Source organism: Aphis gossypii, chromosome 2 (assembly GCF_020184175.1).
Source record: "Aphis gossypii isolate Hap1 chromosome 2, ASM2018417v2, whole genome shotgun sequence".
Classification (NCBI taxonomy): Eukaryota; Metazoa; Arthropoda; class Insecta; order Hemiptera; family Aphididae; genus Aphis; species Aphis gossypii.
Window position 1 is genome coordinate 41809365 of NC_065531.1, and position 26303 is coordinate 41835667.

At 34.9% G+C, this 26303-nt stretch overlaps 1 protein-coding gene across 1 annotated transcript in view; it reads right to left on the minus strand.

Annotated features, from left to right (window-relative positions):
- LOC114120457 (protein giant-lens) overlaps positions 1-12697 on the minus strand; it is a 29161-nt gene extending 16464 nt beyond the window's left edge. The window contains exon 1 of the mRNA XM_027982368.2: positions 11750-12697. Coding sequence (XP_027838169.2) covers positions 11750-12064 — 315 coding nt within the window. The 5' untranslated portion in view covers positions 12065-12697. The remainder of the gene's footprint in view (positions 1-11749) is intronic.
- Between the last annotated feature and the right edge of the window lie 13606 nt (positions 12698-26303).

Consider the following 26303-nt stretch of genomic DNA (forward strand, 5'->3'; position numbering starts at 1 on the left):
GCAGGTAAGTATACACACGCAAACATTATATATATATTTATAATATTATACGTGTATATATAGGAGACTCCGACTAGTTTTCTAACGGCTAGAGAGAACGCTGCACCGCGACCGGGCGGAGCTGCAAATATTATCAAGAAGAATGCGATGCGAAAAAAAAGAGCCCGCGGAATGCCGTGAAATGCTTTCGTGTAAAAAAATGTTGACGTATCCGAACGAACATATATATAACGCATTACGCGCGCGCATACCTGTGTACATAATAAATCGGTACAATTTTCGTTTTTTTCCGTACATTATATTAAGCGCGCACGTTTGTCTACATAATACATATATATATATACGCGCGTATAGGTATATAGGTAAATTAATATGAAGGGCTGTCGTCGTCGTGGTCGTCGTCGAGGAGACGGCGACCGGAATATACGCCCCCGTGCACGGGAAATGACAGGTTTCAGACGCGATTTGGGCGCCACTCGATCGCACGTTAAGAATTATATAGAAATATATATAGGTATGTTTGTGCATATATACCGTACGGGTCGCCGCCGCCGTGCCGCCGCGTAATCGAGGTCCGTCGCCACTGCACACATATATCGCAGTCGCCTGCACTCACTCGCCCGTCGTCTGTGCACTGACGCCGCACCGTGCCGGGGCACGTCCGCGTATAATAATAATAATAACGTCGGATAACCGCGGTTGGCGCCGGTCGTGAACCATAAGAAAAACGTGGTACCTGCACGTTTATGATGTGTATATACATATTGTGCCCGGTCGGAGGAACGCGTTTCGCGCGCCACGCTCGGCGCGCCGTCCTCCTCGACGACCGCTGTGCGTGCGACGCGCCTATCGCGGAAGACGTCGGCCGATCGGCCGCGCCAGGACGAACGCAATATACGTTTTATTACGTGGCACACCTTATTATGTCTACCCCGTACTGTTTGTATAATGTATAATAACAATATATTATATATTTGTCCGCCCTCTTTTACTCCGCTAGAAGTAAAAACAAACTATTTTTTTTTTTTTTTTGTATATATATTTCGTAAAACACGGTTAAAATTTTTATAATACGGCGCTCCGTGCAGTATATATACGCATCAGAACCGATTCCTAAACGACGAAGAACGATTTTATCTCGACCGCTGAAAAAACATTTTTTTTTTTTTTAAGTAAGTTTTTTCCACGTCGTGTTAAATGAAGTTTTTGTTTTGTTTTTAATTTTTCCTTGGCTTTGCTTTGTTTAATACATTAAATGACAGTTGAGACGAGGCTCGCACCGAATCGATTTTACATTACTTTTTTATGTTTTCTTATTTCAACACACATTACGATTTCTTGAGCTTTTGCTTATTTCTAATTTATTAACTTCAGTGAATAGTATTAATTTTATTGTATGTGTTTATTTTTTAAAATGAATTGATAAAATGGCGTGAAGATGGCTGAGGTAAGAATCGATGGTTATTAATTCAATTTTTAATAATACACTTGCCCGATATTAAGTAAATTTATACACAACTTTCACATTTAAAATATCTATAAATAGCTCAAATACAACCAACGTATTTTAATTATATACATGCATAATCAATACATTTCTTAGCTCTAGTCAGAATTTAAATAAATGAGTTTATACTGCAATATATATATGTATATGTTATACAAACTATTGCCGGCCACTTTAATTTTAATTCTACTTTACTTCTTTAATATTTCAATTCAATTTCGTTCATAATCATAAATTCATAACATTATTTGCCCACCTCGTTTTAACTCATATTTAATAATTTGTATAAATTATATAAATATTATAAATTGTATGATAATTGTTATTAATACACATGTTTATGATATTATATTAAAATAATATTAAATATTCCAAGTTGTTTACAACGATGCTTATGATGCTTACGAATGTTATTTCCTTAAGAGCGTACTAATTTCAAATTGTATTTTTTGTAATTCAGTCATTCAATAATAATGGATCATACGTCATATGACCGCATCACGATTTTACATACTTTGCGTTTTATCGTCTTAAATTTTTATTTATATAATATTTTCATTAAGGTTTTAAAAAAAAAAATTTGCTTTATAATTTATAGTGAAATAGGTAGTTTTAATTTGAAAAGAACGTTTGTACTTTGTATCACCATAGGACTGGACTTGAATAGTAAATAAAAATTGAATAATATAAAAAATATGGTGTAAATACCTTTCGTATTGTCTTGTATGTTATTAGAAATATTAATTGTACATTTTATATACGTCATGCCGTTTTTACATTGATTTAAAATATATTGCAATAATCGTTAAATCTATGTATCAATTGTACTTAGAATTGATTTGTAAATTAAACTCTTCAAGAGAAACACATAATAATTATTATAATTATTCATTGCGTAATTTTTACGTATAAACTCTCGCATAATCCATAGTATCTTAAGTATACACTATACAGAAATAATTTTATAGAATTTGTATGCAACTATTCTAGACTTCAGTATCCTATTATGAAATCTTTACATGCTATATAGTATATACTATATTATATACATTTATGTGTGGATCCATACAATTCGCAAAGCGCAGGTCTCAACAGTTCAAGCAATTGAGCACTCGTATGATTGAAGACGTGACTCAGCCAGACATGTACGTCATGGACTATTGAACTACTACAGCTAAGCGTCGTGAGTCGTGTGTTTAAAAGATAATCCAAGTACAATAAGTATAATATTATATAAGCCACATTATAATATAATGAGTAACTATTATTAATATAGCTGTAAAGTCCAATCATAGATGGACAGATAACGAATAAAGTTGGACCTATGTTTGTGTATTCTATATATTGATATTATATTTTGAATAATTATTTAAGAAGTTTTATAGTCTCGAGTTGAGGGAAACGAAGTATAATTTAAAAATTAATTGATAATTAATTAAAATTAAATTGTATGGCCAAAAACTGATTAATATGCTTATTTACATATTGTTTTGTGGGGTTGGGGGTAATACTGCCTGTGTTCAACAAGTTCGCATAAGATTGCTTGTGCCAGCTATGAAGAACGTAATCGTTTTATCAATCAAAATCAATTAGACAATTTTATTATGTAGAACAAACGACAATATTTTTTTTTCCAATAACCATTATGTCACTCACGATGTCTTATATAGTTTATTAGTTATTGGTATTATTTAACAAATTGATCGCAATGTGCTGCTTAGTATTGATTATTATAGTATACTGGACTTGTAATATTATTACTATAAATTATAATAATCGGTTATTGTTTTTATGAAACTCATCACATTTCATGCTTCCTCCCTCTGCCACATCATCCAAGTGGGTTATTTAGCTATATTAACCAATTTTAATTATAATAGAACCTATAAATTTTAGTATTCCGTGAAAATCTTTGTGCACGTGTTGATATTACTATTTATTTGATGTTATATTAGCTTACAACGTGTAGAATGGTTTAATTTTTGCCACCCTATCAATGATGTAGCTGTGGCTGCAGTACCCGACATCGCCTCATCAGCAGCAGACAGTGTGTCACCCGTAGCACCTAGCTATATTGAATAATATACGCGTCTTCGCATTTCTCTCGGTTCGAAGAAAAATCGTCAAATGCCCTTGCTCAAGGACACATCCGTGATGAATAGACACATAATGGGTTTTTATTTATTCTTTTTCGTTACACAGACACGTTGAGGACACAAAGAGGAGAAGGGCCCACTATATATAATTATTATAACCCGCAACAAAGGACCGTTGGTGAATGTTTATGACTACGATGAGTATATTATATTATGTGTATGTATGTATATATAAATATATATTGTACATAAATATCTGAGTTTGTGTGTGTGCGTGCGTGCGTGTATGCGTGTATATATAATTCGCTTTGTTTTAGGGTGCCAAGGAATGAAAAAGGAGGGAAAAACAACAGTATTATCGAACACGTTGCATTCCAATGGTCTGGCGTGTTCCTTTTGTGCGAGAAGATAATCACACGATCCTCCGTCGTATATATATATATATAGTCTTGCCCCCCCGAGGTGAGGGGGCACGGACACGTTGTTATTCAAATCTACTCGTAAATCAATATCACTCCCTCTATATATAGGTATATATTTTATACCTATATACGTATACGACCGTCGGCCAAATAAAAAAGAAAAAGTATTTGAAATTAACTATTATATTATTCTTCGTCTTCTTTAGACTGCTACAGTGATAATAAAAATATATATACTTTTTATTATTATTATTATTGTGATTCGAATGCGCTTGTGTATTATATTATTATCCGTATACATATATATACGTATTTTTTATATGCTAGGTATGTATAATATATTACTCCAGATTCGCGCACCTGTTGATTTACCTCGAGAAGAACGTTAAAAATCATTACACAGAAGCGATCGTATTGGCTGAGTACTATAAAACACCGGGACGGTACCGAAGTCGCTCTGCAGTATTATATATTATGTATAGAGTATATACATACTACAAAGTATTCAAAAAATGTTAATGAAAAAAAAGTATATACATATAATATATACACACAATTATTATAGTGATGAGTCTGAAAAAAAACACAATCCAAAGTTAACCGCATACACATGACTGATGGAATGTAAGGTTGGACATTTTGTTTGATTATATTGTATTTCGTAGCTTGTGGTTATGAGGTATATGTACACGTTGGTATTTATTTCGAATTGCTAGATGAACAAAACCAGTTCAAAATAGAGAACTTGATTTAGAAAAGAGGAGAAATATCTGAAACATCTAAATGGTATATAATAGCAAAAATAAAATACTGTTTTCATTAACGCTTCCTTGAAACGCATTTCGTATTTGTTTAATTTAACGTTCGAAAATGTTATTAGCATAAATGCAATGTTCAAAATTCAACCCAATCGTATAATATAAAACTTTAAACAACGACGTAATTGAATAATTTCTTTTCATAGTGCATATAATCTATATTATATATATATTATATATATATACATATGCATTATGCATATATTGTACTAGCTACTAACGTTATACACTTTTATGTATTTCATAATATTATTGAAATTTTAAATGATTGTCGTTTTATTTCAGTACACTACATGGACTTCCAAGCCAAGAAAAATCTTTTTATACAAATTCATAACTTGGAAAATGTGCGCTATAGTAATACCTATGTACCAATTATTACTATTCGTAACAATCTAGTTCTATATCTAATAACTAATAAGTAATAACTCTAACATAGCTGAATTTTATCTCTATCGTTCACGATCAAAAACTTAACAGGACGTCATACCCGCATGTGTTGTCTCCTCTAACAAGTACGTAACATAGGAAATTTGCGCTCTGCAAATCACGTTTAGCTCCGTTAGTTTAAATATTAGAGTAAATCGACTTATCATGAAACTTGAAGGTAAGAACATTATCTTGTTTGTATGTTAGTTTTTTACGATTCAATTTTTCAGCAAGTTATGCGTACATAATATAGCGTAAATTAAAAATTTTCATTACTCACTTAAAAACTGAATAATCGTAAAACCAACATACGAACACAGATAATGTTCTTACCTTTAAGTAATAGGTCGATTCACTTTAATTTTTAAACTAACGGAGCTAAACGTAACAATATAATACAATATAATACGCAAGTAAGGCGTCCTCTTAAGAAATTAAATTTATAAAAATATTATAGTAAGTATTCATAATATATAATATAGCTGATAGCTAATAAATGCATGCTTAAAAGGAACTCGTTTTCATTCATATGACTTAAAAACGTTTTTTTTTTTTTTGTTAAACGAGTGATGAAAAAAGCCACCAACAAAAGCGAGAAATTGGTTCTGATAATCACACATGACAAATGGTAAAAACGATGGTTTGGACGTCAAAATTCCGAGATATAGAAGGATATAAACACAGAAGACAGTCGTATTAGTAGCGGATATGCATGTGTAGGTACACATACGATGTTATAAGAATCCCCAGGGGCGTGGGTGCGGTATCGTGTATAAGACGTAAGTATTATAGTACCTATGTATAATGTACGACATGCTCGCCATATAATGTTCATGTATATATGGTATAATACTATTATATATTTTGTTCGGCTGACCTTTCCGCCGAAAAGGACATTTATCCTTTTGTGTAATGGATCCCCCCCGTACCGGAAGCGCGGATCAAAAACTCAGTCGCCAACTGCAGACACACACACACACACACACACACACATATGCGTACATAATATAATATAATATAATATAATACATTTATATATATATATTATAATAAATAAATGTGTACAACACGAACATGGCTCGTCCTTATACACAAAAAACCCATTGACCCTATCCGCAGGACCGGATGTTCCTTATCGCGCACGCCTATCCTAGAACCGCATTCCTTACGACGACGCCGTGCTGGACGAAATGTATGTGTGCCCATCGGATGAACAACGGAAAAAAAACTTATTACATTTTTCGTTTTATTTTTCTTATGTTATTATTATTATTATTTTTTATATTATTGTTATTATTATTTAACGATATTTTTTCGTCTTCTTCCGTTCTACCAGATTTGGCCGGTAAATTAACCGGAACGGGGTTTTTCTTTCTCCCGATAAAATGGAAAACTATACATGTAGGTATATCTAATAATATATTGTATGACGCAGTGCGTATAATATTATCGTAGTGCGTCGTCTTACTTTAGGTACCTATACACGCTGTCGTGGATACGGAGCTGTACGTACGTACGATATTATTATATTACACCAGAGTACAGTTTTGTACATATTTATAATAAATATCCAATAAACAGTGACCGCACCGAGTCGATGCGAAAAAACACACCGTGGCACCGATCTCATGGGTATATATAATTTCCGTGTTTTCTATAATAATATCACATAAAGAATTTATTATTATTACTATATTTTTTTTTTTTTTAGTGTGACCTCCGATTTTTTTATTCTTTTTTTTTCTGTTTTTTACACCCCCTCGGACAAAACCAGTAGCTATACGAGCACCGCATTATTAGGACAAACGCGCGATGATACAGCCCCCCGCCACCCCGTCTGTCCCTAAGAATAATAATCATTGCGGCGCACAGTAGCTGCTGCGGTGGTAGCGACGGCCGGTTCGGCGGGTGGTTCGTGTCGCGTACCGAATGCATAATAGATTATAATATTATATACATGTACATATTATGCTTTATAAGAGACCCGAGAAAATTCGTTTACCACTCGGACAGGAAGTGCGCGAGTATATATATATATAAACGCCAACGAAATCGGAACAAATGTAAAAAAAAAAATTACCTGTCGAATTAACACCAGGAAGTTTACACTAGATATAATACACTAAGTATACATAGGTAACTGAAACGTTGTGAAACTCGGACGTTAATATCGCATGTAAAATAATAAATATATATATATGTCGATTATAATTGTCGCCATATAGGTGTAAAATTTCGTCTGGTCGATGACACGGCGAAATAATAAATGCCGCATATCGACAAAATTACAATTTATAACATCACAAACGCACAGGTGGTTATGGCAGTTTAGTACCGGTAGTAGGTACTACAATAATTATTATTATTAATACCCACGTAAGTATTACACAACCCGTTGGCGGCCGGCGTAAAAGTTGTACGTTGGGGTGGAAATTTTATGGCGGTCTGAGCGGTGTGAAAATTTAAATCTATTTTTATTACATTTGTGTTTATAATATATTGTTATTTATTATAATAATATTATAGTGACCGGCAACATATTTAACGGCTTTCGGTTGTACAATATTGATTTTGTCAGCCCACGTGCTGCCACCATTACACGTGTTACCTACACTATAATATATATTAGACATGTGTTATATAGATACATATTTGCGATGTTTTTCAAGGAAATTCCACGCTAATGTCTTTTCAAACGTGTGTATAATATATATATATATATATATATATATATATAATATACAATATATACAGCAATGAGTACCCGTCGCGATGTATTTATATTTTATATGTAGATGTGAAAGTTTATGTTCGAATTCCGATTGCGATTCTGTTAGAAATTTATAACTGCAAATGATGTATACGATATACATAATAATAATGATATATCCCAAACCATACTGGTACGTGGATACCTAAAACTGGTACGTGTGACTTGGGTTAAGTATGCGATAATTTAAAATACGTTAAACGTTAAACAATTAATATTCGTATAGGTATAATGTAATATAATATACTATTAAGATTACTTACATTTTTTTTAAATCATTTAAAACAAAAATCAATATATTAATTAAAAATAATTCTTTCTATTTCTAATACTTATCGTTTGAAAGTCATTAATATACGTTTAAACAGGTACGTATGTAACGATCTTAAAAATATATATATTTACACTTCCTAACTACTTATGTACTATGTAGGTATGTATAATATATTTTCACTCTTGTTTAAAATTCTTATTCAATAATTAATTAATTATATTACAGTTTTAGATTGCTCTTTAAGTGTGTTCATTAACGTCTATAACTTAATCATAATATAATAGTGTTTTTTTAAAAATATTTTAATGTATACGAGCACACAACATATTATATATCTTGGAAAATAAATTATACAAAAATAAACGCGGTAAATAAAATATTTATGGGAACAAGAAAACGAAGTGCATACTTTAAATATAAATATCAATCATAATATTACACAATTTAATAGTTTTGACTTTTGGTATATATTGTTTTTGTTATATTATAGCATATTATATTTAATGCTTGTTGTGAATATATTATCGGTAAGAAGTTAAAACTAAAAATGCAATGTAGTTTTATTTTTACTGAGTTCATAAAAAAAAATGTAACGATTTTATATTTTTCCAAACACTATACATTACAGTTATTATTTATTATGATATAAAAATTATTGTTATATGTCCCGAGACGACTATTTAAAAAAAAGTATTACCCAATCGGAAACTATTTATGTAGACGGGAAATCACATTTAATTTTAATTTAAATTATACATTAAAACGTCTTTTTGAGTTATGTTAAAATATTTTCCTATTTTTATGTATTTATTATAATTTAAAATTCGAAATTAAACACCCGTAAACGCAATCTTTATAGTTCAGTTAGATTTATATTTAAGTGACAGCAAGTTGGATGACCACTGAAAAACAGTATAATATTAGGGTCGTCAACTATATAACTTATTTATTTATCGATATATATATATATATAATATATTATACATAGGTAGGTTGTAATAATTTGTATAAAAACGCGAATGTGTTTTGAATTATTCAGAATGTTTGCATTTATAGGTAAATTTAAATATTTGTTAATTCGATAAAAAACAGAATCTTGTGAAGTAAAAAATAATGCGAACGAGCACCGTTTAAAAGTTAAAAAAATTATATGATGCGATGAAAAAATAAAATTATTTTTACAAATCGTAGGTATATTTTAACGATCATTTAAGTTTATTTTAGAACGTGAACTATAGCAGGCCTTATCCTGCCATGTTTTTATTGTAACGACGGTATTGCGAACAAGGGACGAGATGAGACGCCCGGCGCCTTATTAACGGTAATTCAATTAGGTTAACAAATTAAAAATATAAAAAAATTCCATCGTACTACGCCATCATCATTCATTAATGTCTAATGACGAGAGGCCGTAACTACGAGTCACGACTAAATATAATGACGGGACGACTATGTATTATAGTGCAACGGTCAAATACTATATCGCCCCGTATAAATGACACGTACATGGGACAATTGTTTTAAAAACGATTTTCATCATTGATCACTGCGACAGTTTGAAATTATACAGTACTTCGGGGTATTTATAATATTAAATGATTATCATGTAGTTAGTTACTGAAAGACGCTTAAGAAATACGTCTTCGCCCACGCACATCTATCGTACATTATTATTACAAACATCGTTAATTTCATTGCATACACCAAATTTCATACTGAAGTTTGTTGATAACTTTGAAATGAAGCTTTTGTCGAATGATCACGATTATAATATAGTATATAGTATAAGTGAGTGATTATTAAATGATATATAAAATTCGAGTGAATAAAACATATTATATAACATATTTTATTTACCCTGCAATTATAATTTTGGTTCATCGAGTAAATAAATATACCTAATTTACACCTTCATCGAAATCGATCCATAACATCAGTAATATGATATTAATAGTGTATCTATCTTTAGCAGTTGAGGTCCTTGTGTTAATTTTTGTATCACTAAAATTATCGACACCTATATACGTCCTCCTATTCAAAATATAATATTATTACTATATATAATTGAATTCACCTATATACATGTTATATTATAATGTACTCACGTGTCGGACCATCGAGAGCAATACCCTACGACATGTCGTCGAGGGGTAAATTCTAAAAAGGTATTATATTATATATACATATACGTATAGGCCAACGGCCGCTTAATTCGTATACGTATAGCGTATATTTTTATATATATTTATCACATTTATACGCGCACGAGTTCCTCGACAGTAGGTACATATAAATATATTATAATAACAACTGCGTACATATTATTATAATGTATATTAATATGTACCTGTATTATCTGAAGTAACTGCTCTTAAAATAATATGTGGAAGGTTCCTACATTACATATTATAATATATAGTTTTTATAATTTATATTTGTTTAAATATTCTTATTTCTTAGTTATTATTTATGCTAAAAAATATTTGTTTGTTTATTTATTATTTAAACGAATGCGCCACGAACAGTGTACTGTTTTGTCGTTACAAAAACAAATTATTAATATTATATTATTTACAACAAGTTATGTATATACGTAACGTATGTGCCTAATAAGTAAAATAACAATATTATTATCGGAGCCGGAACCGCGGGCGGAGGAGGTATTTACAAGAGCCGAATAACGACGAACGGGGTACGCACGCCGCCGCTATCGCGCCTTCGCTCGCTCACGCACGCCGCCGCCGGGAAGTATAATATATAAAATACTTTTCCGACGAAATTTGCATTCGTTATCTGAGGAGGTCCCGGGGGAATCCTCGTCCAGACCATAATAATATTAATAATATATATTATATTAATGTTATATATATATATATACGTAAACACGAACATACACACACACACACATTTATAAACACACCGAGCGATCCGGTCAAACCAGCTTCCTATTCAAACTGCCTACCACCAATCTGGTTTACATCGTGTGTACGTTATACAGGTAGATACGCACAATAATAATAATAGAAAGAAAAAACATACACACACACACACACACACAACTCGTGTACGTATATCGGTCTATACAATCTCCACTCTGGGCTGCTCGAGCTCGTATATATTTTATACATATATATACGTATGCATATATGTGGTGGCGCCTGTCCGCGACAAAGTTATAAAGGCGCCTAGTTGGCCGCGATTGCGGCCCGCGGGTCTTAACACGATCGCACACACACGCGCGCGTTCGTCGCTATATACATACATATTATTATTATGGCGCGCTACTGAGGCTGCACACCAGTGGTGCTTAAAATATCGTCACATTTTATCGCGTAAAAACGATACTTATATATTAATTGTTATACGTCATCGATTTAATATCGCGATTCGTATATACATTTACGCGTACGGGAAAATATTCAAAAGTACTCACCCCGGTTTGATACAAGACTCGCACTGCGGACGCCTCGTGTCTGAACCTCCTGGGCTGTGGCTGTTGCTGCGGTGGTTGTTGGTCGACGACGGTCGCGAGTAGCCCCGGCCGCCGGTCATCGTGGCTGCTCTCGCTGGCGTTTTTGTTGTTGTCTACGTTGTTGTTGTTGTTGTTGTTGTTGTTAGTCGTCAACTCCATGACGGCGACGCCGGGTTCCACGGAGTCCAACGCTTCTGAGGCCGCCACTGCAGCCGCTACCAACGTCAACGCAGCCGCCACGCAAAACATCACCGTTATCGCGCGCGGTCCGACCATCACGCATCACCGGCCCCCCAAAACGATTTTCACGCTAACCCGGGATACGTCCGTTGAACACTTGTCGTCGTGCGCGCGCGCGTGTTTCGTATATACGTGTATATACGTACGCGTAAAATTGAATTTAAATATTAAATCGTATTATATTATTATAGGTATACACAATTATTATTATAACGGTTATTTTTTTTTTCAAACCTTTTGCATGTTTCGAACGCGACGACAGAACACGTATGTTAAATTGTTCCGATTGAAACGCGTCGGCAAAACGCGCGAAAAAAAAACGCACTCAAAAAATTCACTGAAAATCACGGATTTCGTGTGTCATTAAAATCGCGCGATAACGCACTATATAGACGCGGAAAAATATATCGGCGAAACGATATTATTAAAAATAATATTATAATAAAATTATAATATATAGTTACGTGCGTGTAGAAAAGATCGACGCGGAGCGGTTGAGTCGCGTGTGACACCAAAGCGCGTGTGTGACCGTTGACGATCGCGGTCGGTGTGTCTGTGTGTGTGTCGTAGTCGTCGTCGTCGTCTGCCGCTGCCGCTGCTGCTGCTGCTGCTGCTGCAGTTGCCGCGCGCGTTTTCCCCATTCAAGAAACCCAAGCGCTCGTGTGCGCGTGTGGCGGCGGCGGCGGCGGCAGCGCGCGCGCGCGAGTACCCGTGCGTGTGTGCGTGTGTGCGTGCGTGTTTGTGAGTGTGTACACGTGTACGCGCGCGTGTGTGTGTGTGGAGTGGAGAGGCCTTCGACACGCACGCACCGCCGCCGATCCGGATGAAGCATAGTAGTAGGGATGTTTTTATGAATGAACGGGCCACCGGACGGACAGACGCGTGGTGCGGCGATCGTGGTGGTGGTGGTGGTGGTGGCGGCGGTGGGGCGACGGGGGGAATACGGTGCGGGCGCGGGGTCGAGTGACGGGTGAATGAGGCGGCGGCGGCGGCGGCGGTCGACGACGACGACAGCGACGACGACCAAGATGGGAAGGCGGCGGGCGAACGGCGCGGGTCGGTTGACGGCGCGCACCTGGTCCTCGAGTCCAGACTCCGACCACATCCTGCCCGGTCCACTAATTACCGGCGAGGTCGCACTGTTCGTCCGCCGCCGCTCCGCGCGCGCGCAATCGTCGTCGTCGTCGTCGTCGTCGTCGCTGAGGCGGCGGCGGAGGAGGACGGGCGAGCAGGAGCACCGAGAGCTCTGCAGAAGCAACAGCACCGCGGCAACAGGAGGTGGCGGCGGCCGGTGGTGGTGTGTTTTATATGTGTACAGGTGCGGCGGTCCACCTTCGTCTTTGACCGCCGGCAACCGCACGCCTAAACCGAAACGGAACTCCGGTTACTACGCATAAAATCCATTACTATTGCGAGATTATACAACATTAGGTCGTCGTCGTCGTCGTTGTTGTTGTTGTTTTAATATTTTTTTTTCTCCTCTTCGCCTTCTCGTTTTACGCCCCTTCCAAACATCGGCACCGCCGCCGCCACGACAGTGACATGTATAAGCGTGGTAATTTATATACATATAAGTATAACATATATGGCGAGAATTTCTCACTTCTCCTCTTCACATGCGGCCACCGAGCCTACCTCCCGGCACGTCCCGTCCCACCCCGATGAAGTCCAGTTCGGTCCGATCTGTCCTGCACCGTCTGAGATATACATATATATATATCTGTGTGTACAAAAATGAAATCCTACACCCGAGTGTGACTGAAATGAAATTATATACTGTGCCGACACACACACTCACCACAATATCATGACTTTGTCGTCTCCCCAAATTACATACATATATATATATATAAATGTATAGTTTGAGCGGTATAAGTTTCGATGTCGTTATTATTTCCACACTGGGCAAGGCACACGCACCGTATAATGTCTCTCGACTCCGACACGCACCGACGGCGATGCCGACGACCTGTTGGACGTCGTGATTTTTGAGTGTGTGTGTGTGTAGAGGATTATGTCGTCCCCCGAATCGACACCTTTTTTTCGAACGCCTATTTATTATTATTACTAACGTATTATAAGTGGGTTGTAAAAAATAAAAATATGAAAACATCACCACGATTGCACGAAACACGATTTTAAAAAGATTAGTTTTGATTTCATTACGGAAATAGGTCGATTGTAGAATAGCGTGCTATCGGTGCGGAACGCTTGTGTGTAGGGCCGTACGACTAGGAGAGGAGACGGAAATTTAAAATCGATTATATCGATACAACGTCATAGATTATCTAGCTGGAAAAGGACAAAAGTCAAATTAACTATAATACCCCAAGCCGGAAAATACGGTTTGAGACCAAGCGTCTATAGCTCAAGCGAATTATACGATAGTTGTGAGGTTGACAATCTAGAAATGTTAGGGCAGCAAATATGTATTACTCGTTAAATATTATTCGTACATCATTAACCGTTTGAAGATGGAAATCTGCAGAGATGTGGATTGCTCTTGAAAGAATTGAATCCACAGTTCAATGGTAAACGCTCAAGAGTTAAGGGGAGATATTGCATTTTGTTGTAGTTCTATAATTTTGTTTTTCGTATCAAAATCAAAATGACATGCATCGTATTAACCTTATTGATCTAAGGTATTAATGATAATATAACTATTACAGTTTAAATTTATTTTATGTAATATGTATTTGACAATATGAAAATACAGTAGGTATCTACAATTAATAGAACGTTATTGTATCAAAGTTGAAATAAACGCACTTTTTTTCGTACGCCAAGAATTTATCATTGCAAAATTCCCCAGTTCGATCTTTATTATTATTACGGCCCATATTATGTACCAACTCTCGTCATACTTGTCATGACGTGAAATGTATAATACAATTATTATACAATATTTTAATGTATATATTTAAGTGGACGACCGCGCCGGTAGAAAACCGTTTTAAATTTATTATGCTGTAAATCATGTTATATTTTATAATATGTACCTATACAGCGCTGTACGGTGTACCTACGTCATTCAGCGGTATCGGTCGTCTACACATAATATTATAATGTATAATATTTGTTACACATATATATTTTATACATACTTCTATCGTTATATCAACCTGTACCAGATTGATTAATTGCGTTTAATATTATACGTACTAATTATATTATACACAGAGCAATTGCTGACTGGTCAAACTGTCCCACGGCGGCTTCTATGCAGGCGTAGATTATTTTTTTTTTAAATATATATTTTATTAATCTTAGAATCAATCGATTCAGACAGAATGCGTTTATATTATATTACGTAGACGTATAATTCAAAAGTGAAATAACACATTACTCCAGCATTCTGAATGTTCTTTTACACACGCGGTACATATAAGTGATAACGGCGCGTAATAAATTATTCGTACCTATAGTGTCTATGTGACTTTTTAAAATATTATTATAATAATATTTATGACCGTTTCACAAGCCCGGAAATTAATATCAACGTTCGTTCGGTTTTAAATTACGATTATTTCTCGATTTTCTCCAGACGGTTCTATGTATTAATGTATTATATTGTGCAGGATATACGTGTCGATACCAATGTCCGTTTAGAGAGTGGGGCTAAAAAATTCCAGATTGATTTAGATTGAATTAGATAATAATAATACTCGATTAGGATGGTTAGGTTAGGTTACGGTCCTGAACATTTTTGGGACGGTTCTGCGAATGCCAATATAAATAGATAATAGCAGTTTATAAACAAATCGCGACTAGGACATACGATTGAGGATAGCCGAGATCAGGAACACAAAATAAACTTCGTTTAAAACAACAAAATAACTCGTGAAATTGATTAACTCAACAACGGTTTAGCAAATATAATATATTCGTAGATTCAGTGGCGTGGTAAACTTAAAATTGTTCAGAAGATAATCTATTATTCCGTCCACCTAAGCATCCGATAAAGGTATTACTGTCATATTTTTAACTAGGTACGTGATGTTATAGTTTCCAAATTAAATACCGTCTATAGTCAATACTTAAATATTATAACTCATTATTATCATCTATCCTTTTCAAAACTCAGAAGCTGTCGTCCTACTGCAGGTTGTAGTTGTTGATCGTTGTGCTATTATTTTATATTACACATTTATATCGTTGATGTGGTAAAATAAACTAAAATATTCTAATCGAATCATTCAATTATATCGAATAATGTTATAATATTATTTGAAAACAATTTCAAATAAAAGTATACATACCTCGTGCCCTCGTGTAAAAATTGTGAACGCGGCACTGATCGGAAACCGCTGAACACAGCATTATAATGCAGTATAATACGATACCTATTGTATTACGATGATGATACGTACATTAATTGCACCGAATGCATCTGCGCATGATAATTTGCGATAAATTGATAACGACGTCGCGCACACATCATACGCGGTCTTCCGGCCGGACAATATTACTACGATTTTTTTCGCTTCGGTCGTCGCGCAATCGTCATCGTAATATAATATCGTTCGCGGTCGTATTATAATAATTATTATTACACGTCGCGTTTATCTCCGACACGCAGCGACGTACGGTCTTACCATATTATGATACAGGTATCTGCCGCGTGTATATTATTCCGTATGTACTGCAAGGTGACCTACCCACTACCCACTCGTTCACTATAGGTACCCATATATACATATAAACACAGCGGTGCGCGGCATGTTTGTGAATATTATCACGACGATAACTACCGTGGCCGAGTGGGCGGCAGCGAGCTAATTGCCGAGTCGGGGGAATGAAAAATGAAAGAAAAAAAAAATGAAAATAATAATAATTACACGGTCGATGTAACTATACAGATGAGCTGCGGTGTTTTTTAAGTATGAAACGTAATGTACTAATGTGTATATACGCGTAGATATAGCGCGCGTATGGAATATAATATATTATACATATATCGAGTATAACTGCACATATTAATCAATTTTGTGGGCAATCCTAAACGGCGTGTGTATATTATGTCTAAGGAATACTCTCGAGATATCTAATATGATCCTATCGGCAGGAGCTCGCGCGTATCGTCCGTGCATGCCTATTCCTAAACATAAAATGTATGTATATAATTGTTACGTATACTATTATATGAACTACTTACGTCTATTATTATTATTTATTTTTTTTTTATATATACACGTAGTTAGGTAGAGTGGTATATTGTGTAGATGAGATGCGTGTAGAGTGTGTAGACCTTTATCTATATATCTATTATGAGGTGCCGGGATCGAATGACTTAGAAATCATCATTGTATATATATGTACAGAAAAATCGCATTAACCTTGGACGGGAAACTCAATTGAACATTAAAAATAAATAAATAGAAAAGAAAAAAGATCCCGACACCTTGAACCGTACCAAGTGTTACGTTTTTTTTTTTATTATTATTATAACATATTTACGAGAGCAAGGACGGATGTATGTATATATATATATATCGTACAGGTACAGAGAACATGCGCGCATACCAGACGCGTATATAACAATGTAAATAACGCACTTTCACGGTCGAACCTATCCAAACTCAATTATAGAAAACATAATAATAATGATACATGTTATATGTAGGTGCTCGAACGCATAGTATACGCTACGTCCGCTGCAGATTATGATGAAGACGGAGACTACCGAATAGTATACCTGTACATAATATATAAATCGTAAAGAGTACACGCGATACGTCTCGTGCGGAGAAGAGAAAAAATCGGGCAAACCGGTGTTTGGAAAATTGAGATTTTTGACACACGTGAAACGTAAAACAGCTCAATAACCTCGTTATTAACCCCACAACCGATCGACGGATCGCATTACCGTGCTAGAGAAAATATCCAGTGGGTATATTATAACGCTGCATAATATACGTACACCACATAATATTATAACATGATATTATTGATATTATATTGAAATTCACCCCGCACAGTTGATTTAAATATTTCATCTGCCGTCGGATACGATTCTATGTATATATAATATTATAGTACGCATAAGATGTGTACTTGGCGATGTATATATATATATGTGTGTGCGCGTGATGTGATATTATAATATCATGTTGACTTGTCGTGTAAAATCTCGACATCGATCGGACGCTACTTAATATGATAATATGATATATTATTTAGGTTGTACACATCCTACGTATACGTAATAATTGGCACACATAATTGTAAAATAGGTACCTATATATGTGTGTGTGTAATGTGTATAATACGTATTGTTTTTTCGTGAGCAACAGTAACAGGTGCGCGCCCGGCTTAATCTCCCTATACAGTGCAGCGGAGTACACACAACACACCCATATAATGCGTACCTATAATATATACTGCAGCGAAAGGGAAAAAAAAAGGTTTAAGTGATACTTAAAAGCGTAAGAGTTAACAACTGCATGCGTGCGGTGCATGATGTGTATACAATATACACGTATATACGTATTCAGTATTATAGCTGTAGCCTGTAGGATATACTAATTATTATTATTATTATTATTACTATTTTATTATTATTAGGAAAATAAAATATAACGCGCGTACGAGAACGAAAAAAAAATGTTAACCCTCGTCAAAATCTGCCCATTAACCGAAATGAATTCTGTGTATGTGTGATGTATATATATGTACACGATACGACTCCCAAAATGGGTTCCTCCGCACGTCGTTATCCGTTTATAAATCGGAGTTTTATTACTCCTGTCAAACATCTGTTAGGTATATATGTCTCGTATATATATATATCCGCTCAAGTACAGTCGGAGAACGGATTAAAATATGTGCGTGCGTATACACATATTTTCAAAGTCGTAAAATTAATATATTGGTGTTGTGGCCCGAGAAATTGCTCGTCTTGTCGTCTTGTCGTCCTGTCGAATCATATATATACACATATATACGACATATACACATATACGTATTACGTATACGTATATACGTAGTATATAGAATTATAGACGCATATTATATATGACGTGTAACCGAAAAATATGATGTAGTCCAGTGGGTCCACGTGTGTCATTTTTTTTTTTCGTAATTTGATGTAAGACAAAAAATTTGAATTTTTATATTCTCAAACTGTATATTACTGCATTAGTTATAGCCTATAGGTAACTCCAATATCGATGTATAATGGCCATATGGCAGGTATGTATACAGGGGTGTGTGTGGGGTTCAACTGCTTCAAAAAAAAAAAAAAAAAAATATGTAATACGGACACGTTTTTTAGTTATATATTATACATTTTAATTTATAATTTATGATGTTTATGACTTATAATATTTATAACCCTGCTTCCCTTCGAAATGTTTTTCCGTGTACGTACCCGATGATCAAAGGGTTAAAATACGAATGGAGTATAGTTGTTCTACAATGTTATAATCAAACCACCAGACCAGCCGATGTTTTTGTAATTTGCACATACTAAAGTTTGTATAACTACTAGTTAAACCTTTTTATAAAATAATGTCTTATTCACGCATGCAATACGCAAAATCGCATTAAAGTTCTATAACAAAGTCACAGTCAACTTCGTCGTCATCACATACCATATAAGTCATATCTTTTAATTTAAATTACATAGCTTTCACTGTATAATATATTATATATAAATTAAAAAATAATTGACTTTTCAGTTTTCTTACGTATTGCATATAAGTTATAACTGAATACTTACATATTGAATTAAGTCCTAATCGAGACAACTTGAGCTGTATGTATCTAATATTATTATGTAATGGTTGTTGTCACTCATATAATACAAAAATACATTTTGGAAGTTACCGATGTATGATAAATGTATCGTGCTTAAGATATGCGATAGTAACAGTTTCAAAAACTTCGAGAACTGCATACTTTATACTATAGTATATGGTACTATATGGATTCAAAGTCGTAACATTATATAATATATTTATATTATAAATAAACCGTTCAAAAGACTTTTCAAAAAACAATTGTATTGTAGGACAATTATCTAAGGTTGGAAAAAATGTTATTTAGTTACCGTGTAGGAATATGCTTTGTGTAATTAAGACTTATTAATGAGTAGTGATGAAATTAATTAATTAGTAACTGCATAATAATATGCATTGTTATTAATTATTATCATGCAACATGTGACAAATAAATATTACTACAACATTATCGATAGCGTCAAAGCTGCAATATTACACATTCATTCAACCGTTGAACGATATAGGTGTAGTACGTCACGCGCATATCACATGTGTGCTGCCTTGCAACATAAACGTATATACTTATTACATAATTAAATAATTAAATATATTATAATATCATAGACGATGTACATAATAATGAACGTTTACACGCCACACTCACTAGAACAGGTGCGCAAAATAATGTCATAATAGTTTATAATGTTGGAACAATAATAATGTAATTAAAAAGTTGAGCTGAGACTCCGAGTATTAGTTGAGAATTAAACAATAAATATATTTTAATATGTGTAGTTGAATATAGTCATTATTATCATACAGTGTACGCGGTAACCGGTAGGTAAGCCATTTAACCAGCGGGTGAGCTATGTACGACTGCAGACCCATCTCCTGCTAGGTCTTGTCGATATAGAAAAAAGCTTAGCAAGCACAACTCGACCGTTTAAAAGAGTAAAAATACCAAAATATCAAACGTGTACAGTGTAATTTGGAAAGACGTTACTGTACAACGTTTTTATAGATATTTATGTACAAATGGTTATGCGATCGTTATTATACATATGTATTATTGTCCGATTAGAATTCGCGCGAAAGGATTCCCTTACAGGTATATATACTTTACTTATAAATATAATATATATAATATACCTATATAATCTATAATGTGTATGTTTATAATCTATAATAGTCATATACCTGCGACGTGGCGATATCACCGGTCGGCGTGCAGAATCTTTTTTACGTCGTCGAGCGAAAGATTTTATTAGTTTCTGAGAAACGATGATGCGGACAGACAAAACGACATTATATTCTTATATTCACGACAATATAATAGTATATAAATACGAGCCGGTGGATAGAGATAATGATAATATAATAATATAATATATGTTCGTGTCAGGTAAAATTATTATATATACGTATAATACCTATACCTACATGTGTGTACGCGGCGAATAAAAGAAGATGCACCGAAGAAAAGCGTTTTGTTTTCGCTCCGACGAGAAGTTCTCGAGAACGGCGGTGTCCGTCCGTTAAAATTCAACAATGTCGTCAAAACAACCGAACACGATTCGCACGAAGTGTATATATACTAATACCGTATAATATCTATGCCTATGTGTGTGTGTCTGTAGACTATATAGTTGTATAGGTTGCTAGTGTAGTAGTGTACGTATAAACGAACAATATATAGACGCAGATTATTGGATATGCGCCGCCGTTTCGGGAAGGCCACTTGCCGAGACCGGATGTTTATTAAAACCATAGTATAACGATAATAATAATAATATTATTACCGTGTTTTGTATCGTGCCCGAGTTAGAAAATCATCACTGTTTCGAGTGTGAGTTTTGAATTTATATGATAATTAGGTAGGCGTACTTCTCGAATTATATTATGTGTTGCGTGTACGATTATGTATACCGTACATAATAATAATAATATATTATAATTGCACGGTTAGGAATCACTATAAATTATTTATTATTTCGTTTTTAATAATTGTTATTAACTTAAGCTTTAAGTAATAATGTATTATGTTTTTACAGGTTCCGGATATTTTTTGGGCGTTTCTGAAAACTCGGAAACCCTATGATTTTGTGGTTTTGTCATTTTTGACCGAATCAAAATTTTAAGTAACAATCAAGTACAAAAGCATTTTTTGGTTCGTATTCCAATGCTGTCATTTATATAGACGCGTATGTAACACGCTCATAGTTACTGTGAGATCTGATAGGCATTCAAAGACATTTCAAATGATATATTCAAACAGTTAATAGGGATGTCGTTAACTTGGGCAATAATTTATAGTTCCATATAGGTATTACCGAGCTGTAATAGTTATTGATTACTATATAGATCATGTTAATCTTTAATATTATCCTCCTCACTGGTTACTTAATTTTTGTAACGCATTTTTTTTATGTATTTTAGTAACTTACTGGCCGATGTTTACTCAAACAAAAAGGTGATAAGATTTAAGTTTTTGAATTCTAGACAATCTGATCTTTACCTATTAGTTTTAAACATCGCCCGATCATAATTTTGACTGATAATTTTTTTCTACGCATATAACTTGAGCATAGGTATATGTATGTTACTTTTGTTTTATAGATTAACCTATACCTATTGTTTAATAATATGTAAATACTATATAAATAACACATCCAGCTTAAAAAAACAAGCTTTTGCATTTGATAAGATTTCAACAGTGAATATAGAAAATTTGTCCATGCTACACGGCGGTTTAACCGGAACAATACATAATTGTTCAGGTGTTTTACAACGGTACGTATAGTAATAACGAGCAAGTGCTTTCAAGTTATTAATCGTTTCCGGTTATTTTTGCGTATACCTAGATTTAAATCCCTGTTAAAAAAAAAAATAGGGGTTTAAGGGGACTTATTAGACACGTTAATAATATACACGAAAAAAATACCATGAATATCATTGTAAACCCATTATGTAATGGTTAATACCTAATATGGTTGTCCAATTGTGCTCGGTGTATTTAATAAAAAAAAATGTGTATACATATATATATATTGTGTGTATAATAATATATAGGTATCGTGTGTATAAACAATGAGAATGAAATAATAGCAGTATTGTAATTAGATTTATTTCGTCTCTGTTAATTTTTTCATCGTCACGAACCACCGCGTATTATTGTGTACATTTTCACGTACTATGGCCGTAGCGGCAACTCGGAAACGGACGTTTCGAAAGAACTTCGACGAGGAAGAGTAAGATGAGAAGTGAAGAAAAAACCCGAATAATAATGCGTCTTTATTGTACAGCGAAGCACGAGAAATATAAATACACAACAACAACAACAACAACAAAAAGTGCGTGCTCGTCTTTTGGGTCTTTTCTTAACGGTTTTCGATTCAATATACACATATAATACCTGTATATATATATATAAGTTTATTACAATAATAATTATACATTGTAATAATATACATTATACAGAGAGACGACTAGACGAACATACACAACTGTAGTTCATATATTATATTATATAGGCGTGTTATAGGTACATATTATTATGTAGGTACCCGCGTTGTAGTCTCTTTGAAAATATATAATGATGATAATAATAATAATACATAAGTAAAACGGGTGTACGGCGTCGGTGCAGCAGTTTCACGCGCACGTTATTTTAATATAATATTACATAAATGTATCTATATGTAGTTTTTGAATTAGGTCACCGGGGATTGGGATAAATATAATATGTATAAATTAATATATATATCTATCGTGCACGTTCAATACTATAGTATATTGTGTTACCGTTTATAAACCACTCCGATCGGTGGCCGGAAATCTTTTTATGAATACGATTTCTATTGAAAACGAAAATAGTCGCTCTACTACTCGGCCGGATGGATGGCAAGTGCGCAAAACCTACATCGGTAATACGGTGGCGTGGGAGAATATTTAATTTTTTTACCGACCGCATCTGTGAGATAAAAAAAAATGTCATAGGCCGGATCTACCTACGTTATGCTTTACAAACCATATACCCGTTCGTCTAGGCTACGAGACGAAATGTGATCGTATATTTTTTACAACGTAAAAAGCGAAAGAAAAATACGAACGAGTCGGCAGACGAGAATATTATATGTATATAGATTTTCCGCGAGCAAATTAGGTATAATACGCACATGAAATTCGTACTCTGGCGGGGTTTTCAAAAATGTAAACCGACGACGGCGTCCCCGACGTCATAATAATATACGCATATAATATTATAATATGGTGCAGTGCGTATACGCGTCGAATGACGTCGAGAAAAAAGTAAAAACCGTTTTTTTTTCTCATTTCAAACGCGTGTGATACATATTATAAGCGTTGCGGACATGTGCGAGACGGTGCAGCGACAGCTATAGCATATATACGTTTGTACGTGTGTGTGTGTGCAGTGGATGTTCGTTGCACCTAACCCTTCACAGTTCACGCGTATACGCACACACACACACACACACACACACATTACTCGTATGTATAATATAACCAAGTACGTTATAGTGTACAGTGGTGGCGGAGGCTGTGTGGTGGAGGTGGCTGCACAGGTGCGCGTTTCTATATGCGTGTAAACTATATAAATATATATATATATATACGTATACGTATATATACACGAGGCGGAAGGCTCCCGTCTTACGCAATCCGAATCACTGCGTGTTTATAGCGTGGAGAGGAAGCTGGTGGCGGTGGCCCGAGACCCGTCGTCGTACTATATAATATTATTATTATTATTATTATTATTACTACTACAGCTACTATACACAGTATACGGGAGGAAGAAGAGATGGGTTTTTTCTTCTTCTTCTTCTCACCACCTGCCCGCTTTTCCCACGCTTCTCTCGCACTCACCGCCGCCGCCTCGGCGCTCGTCGCTCATCGCCGCCGCGTATACATCATATATATGTATATCGTTCGCCCTTCTCGTTACCCGCCGCCACACCAGATGGCCTCCGCCCCGTAATTAAATCGGACACACACCATCTGCACACACACACACACACACACAACCCTTAATCACGACGATAAGTGCGCGCGCGTGTGTGTGTGTGTGTATAGGCTCGCGCGTTAATCTCCTGGCCGCGATCTCCAGGCTCAGCAGCCTCTCCGGTCCTTTACAGCGCGACGTGCATTATAAGCGCCGAGGTATGGATTGCGCGTCCGTTCGCATCACTCAAGTTTTCGCGTCCCGTGTCATATGTCGCATTATACGATATACACGTGGGAACTTGTGACATTCTACACTCGGTGGCGCATTCGGGGCGGTGGAGGGAACGGGTGGACTAGGTGGTCAGTTGATCCGATTGGGGGGGAGGGCGCCGAATCTTGAGCCCCGCTGAGGGGTGACCGGGTTGAGTAAAACGACTATAATGCATTATTCTATACAAGGTGATTTTAGAATACAGCGGAATCTCGACAAGTCGAAAACCTTGATAAGTCGAAAAAAATTCTGTTCCCTTGCGAAAACCTCGATTACTCGAAAAAAAAACTATAGATAACTCGAACCGTTTGCTTCGAATATAGACGGATAATTACGGATATTTTCTTAATAATGATGGTTTTTTTAAATTTTATCGTGTTTATTATTTTTCATTTGTATCGGTATTGCCAAGTTGCGATCGATCGGTTATGCGTGTGGGGTAATTTTATCTAATCGCGTTTGTTTTGTTTATTATAGTATTTTAAAAACTCTTTAAGTCGAATTTTTTTTCTAAAACCTTGGGAAATCGAAAACCTTAGTAAGTTGAAACCTCGATAAGTCGAAAAAAATTGCATTTCTCTAGAATTTTGACTTATCGAGGTTCCACTGTATTAACGTTTTAAGAATTTTGTTCCGGGTATTTAATGGAACTATTTATAAATTATTGACTAGCGAATATAGCGAATAGTTCGTTCAAATCGTTATGGCCAAATAATTATAATATTATACTTATAAGTAAATTTTAGTTCGATTTTTTTATTGGTTGAGGCACTGGCAACCAGGGCGCGAGTGAGTGAAAAGTGGGTCGATGTCATCGGGCGGGTGCAGAATACAGATAGAACGAGCAATATGCTGCGGGAAACGTCTATAGTTTTTCACGTGATTTTCTGAGAGAACTAAGGAAGTCTCCCAAAGAAAAGTTCAGGTGGACAGGTGAACTGCTTACGTTTGTATAAACACTTTAAACAGTTATAATTTTGACAAACGCCACATTTTCTACAGAACATTTTGTTCTTTACTTCTCATTTTTTTATTAAGCGAACGTCATACCCGCATCTATTTTGAATTTTCTCCATCCTATTTCAAGGTAATAATATTATCTCATAGACTTTTATTGATATTTTAATTTTAAAGTGAGTTACGGTAATTTTAAAATTTTCATATTTTACATAAGTATACTTATACATTAAAATATCAATAAACGTTTATGGGATGACCTAGATAATATTATTACCTTTAAGTTTGATAATACATAAATTGATTTTAATATAGCTATAATAATAGCATAAAATTGATTCCACTTAACACAATTATTTTT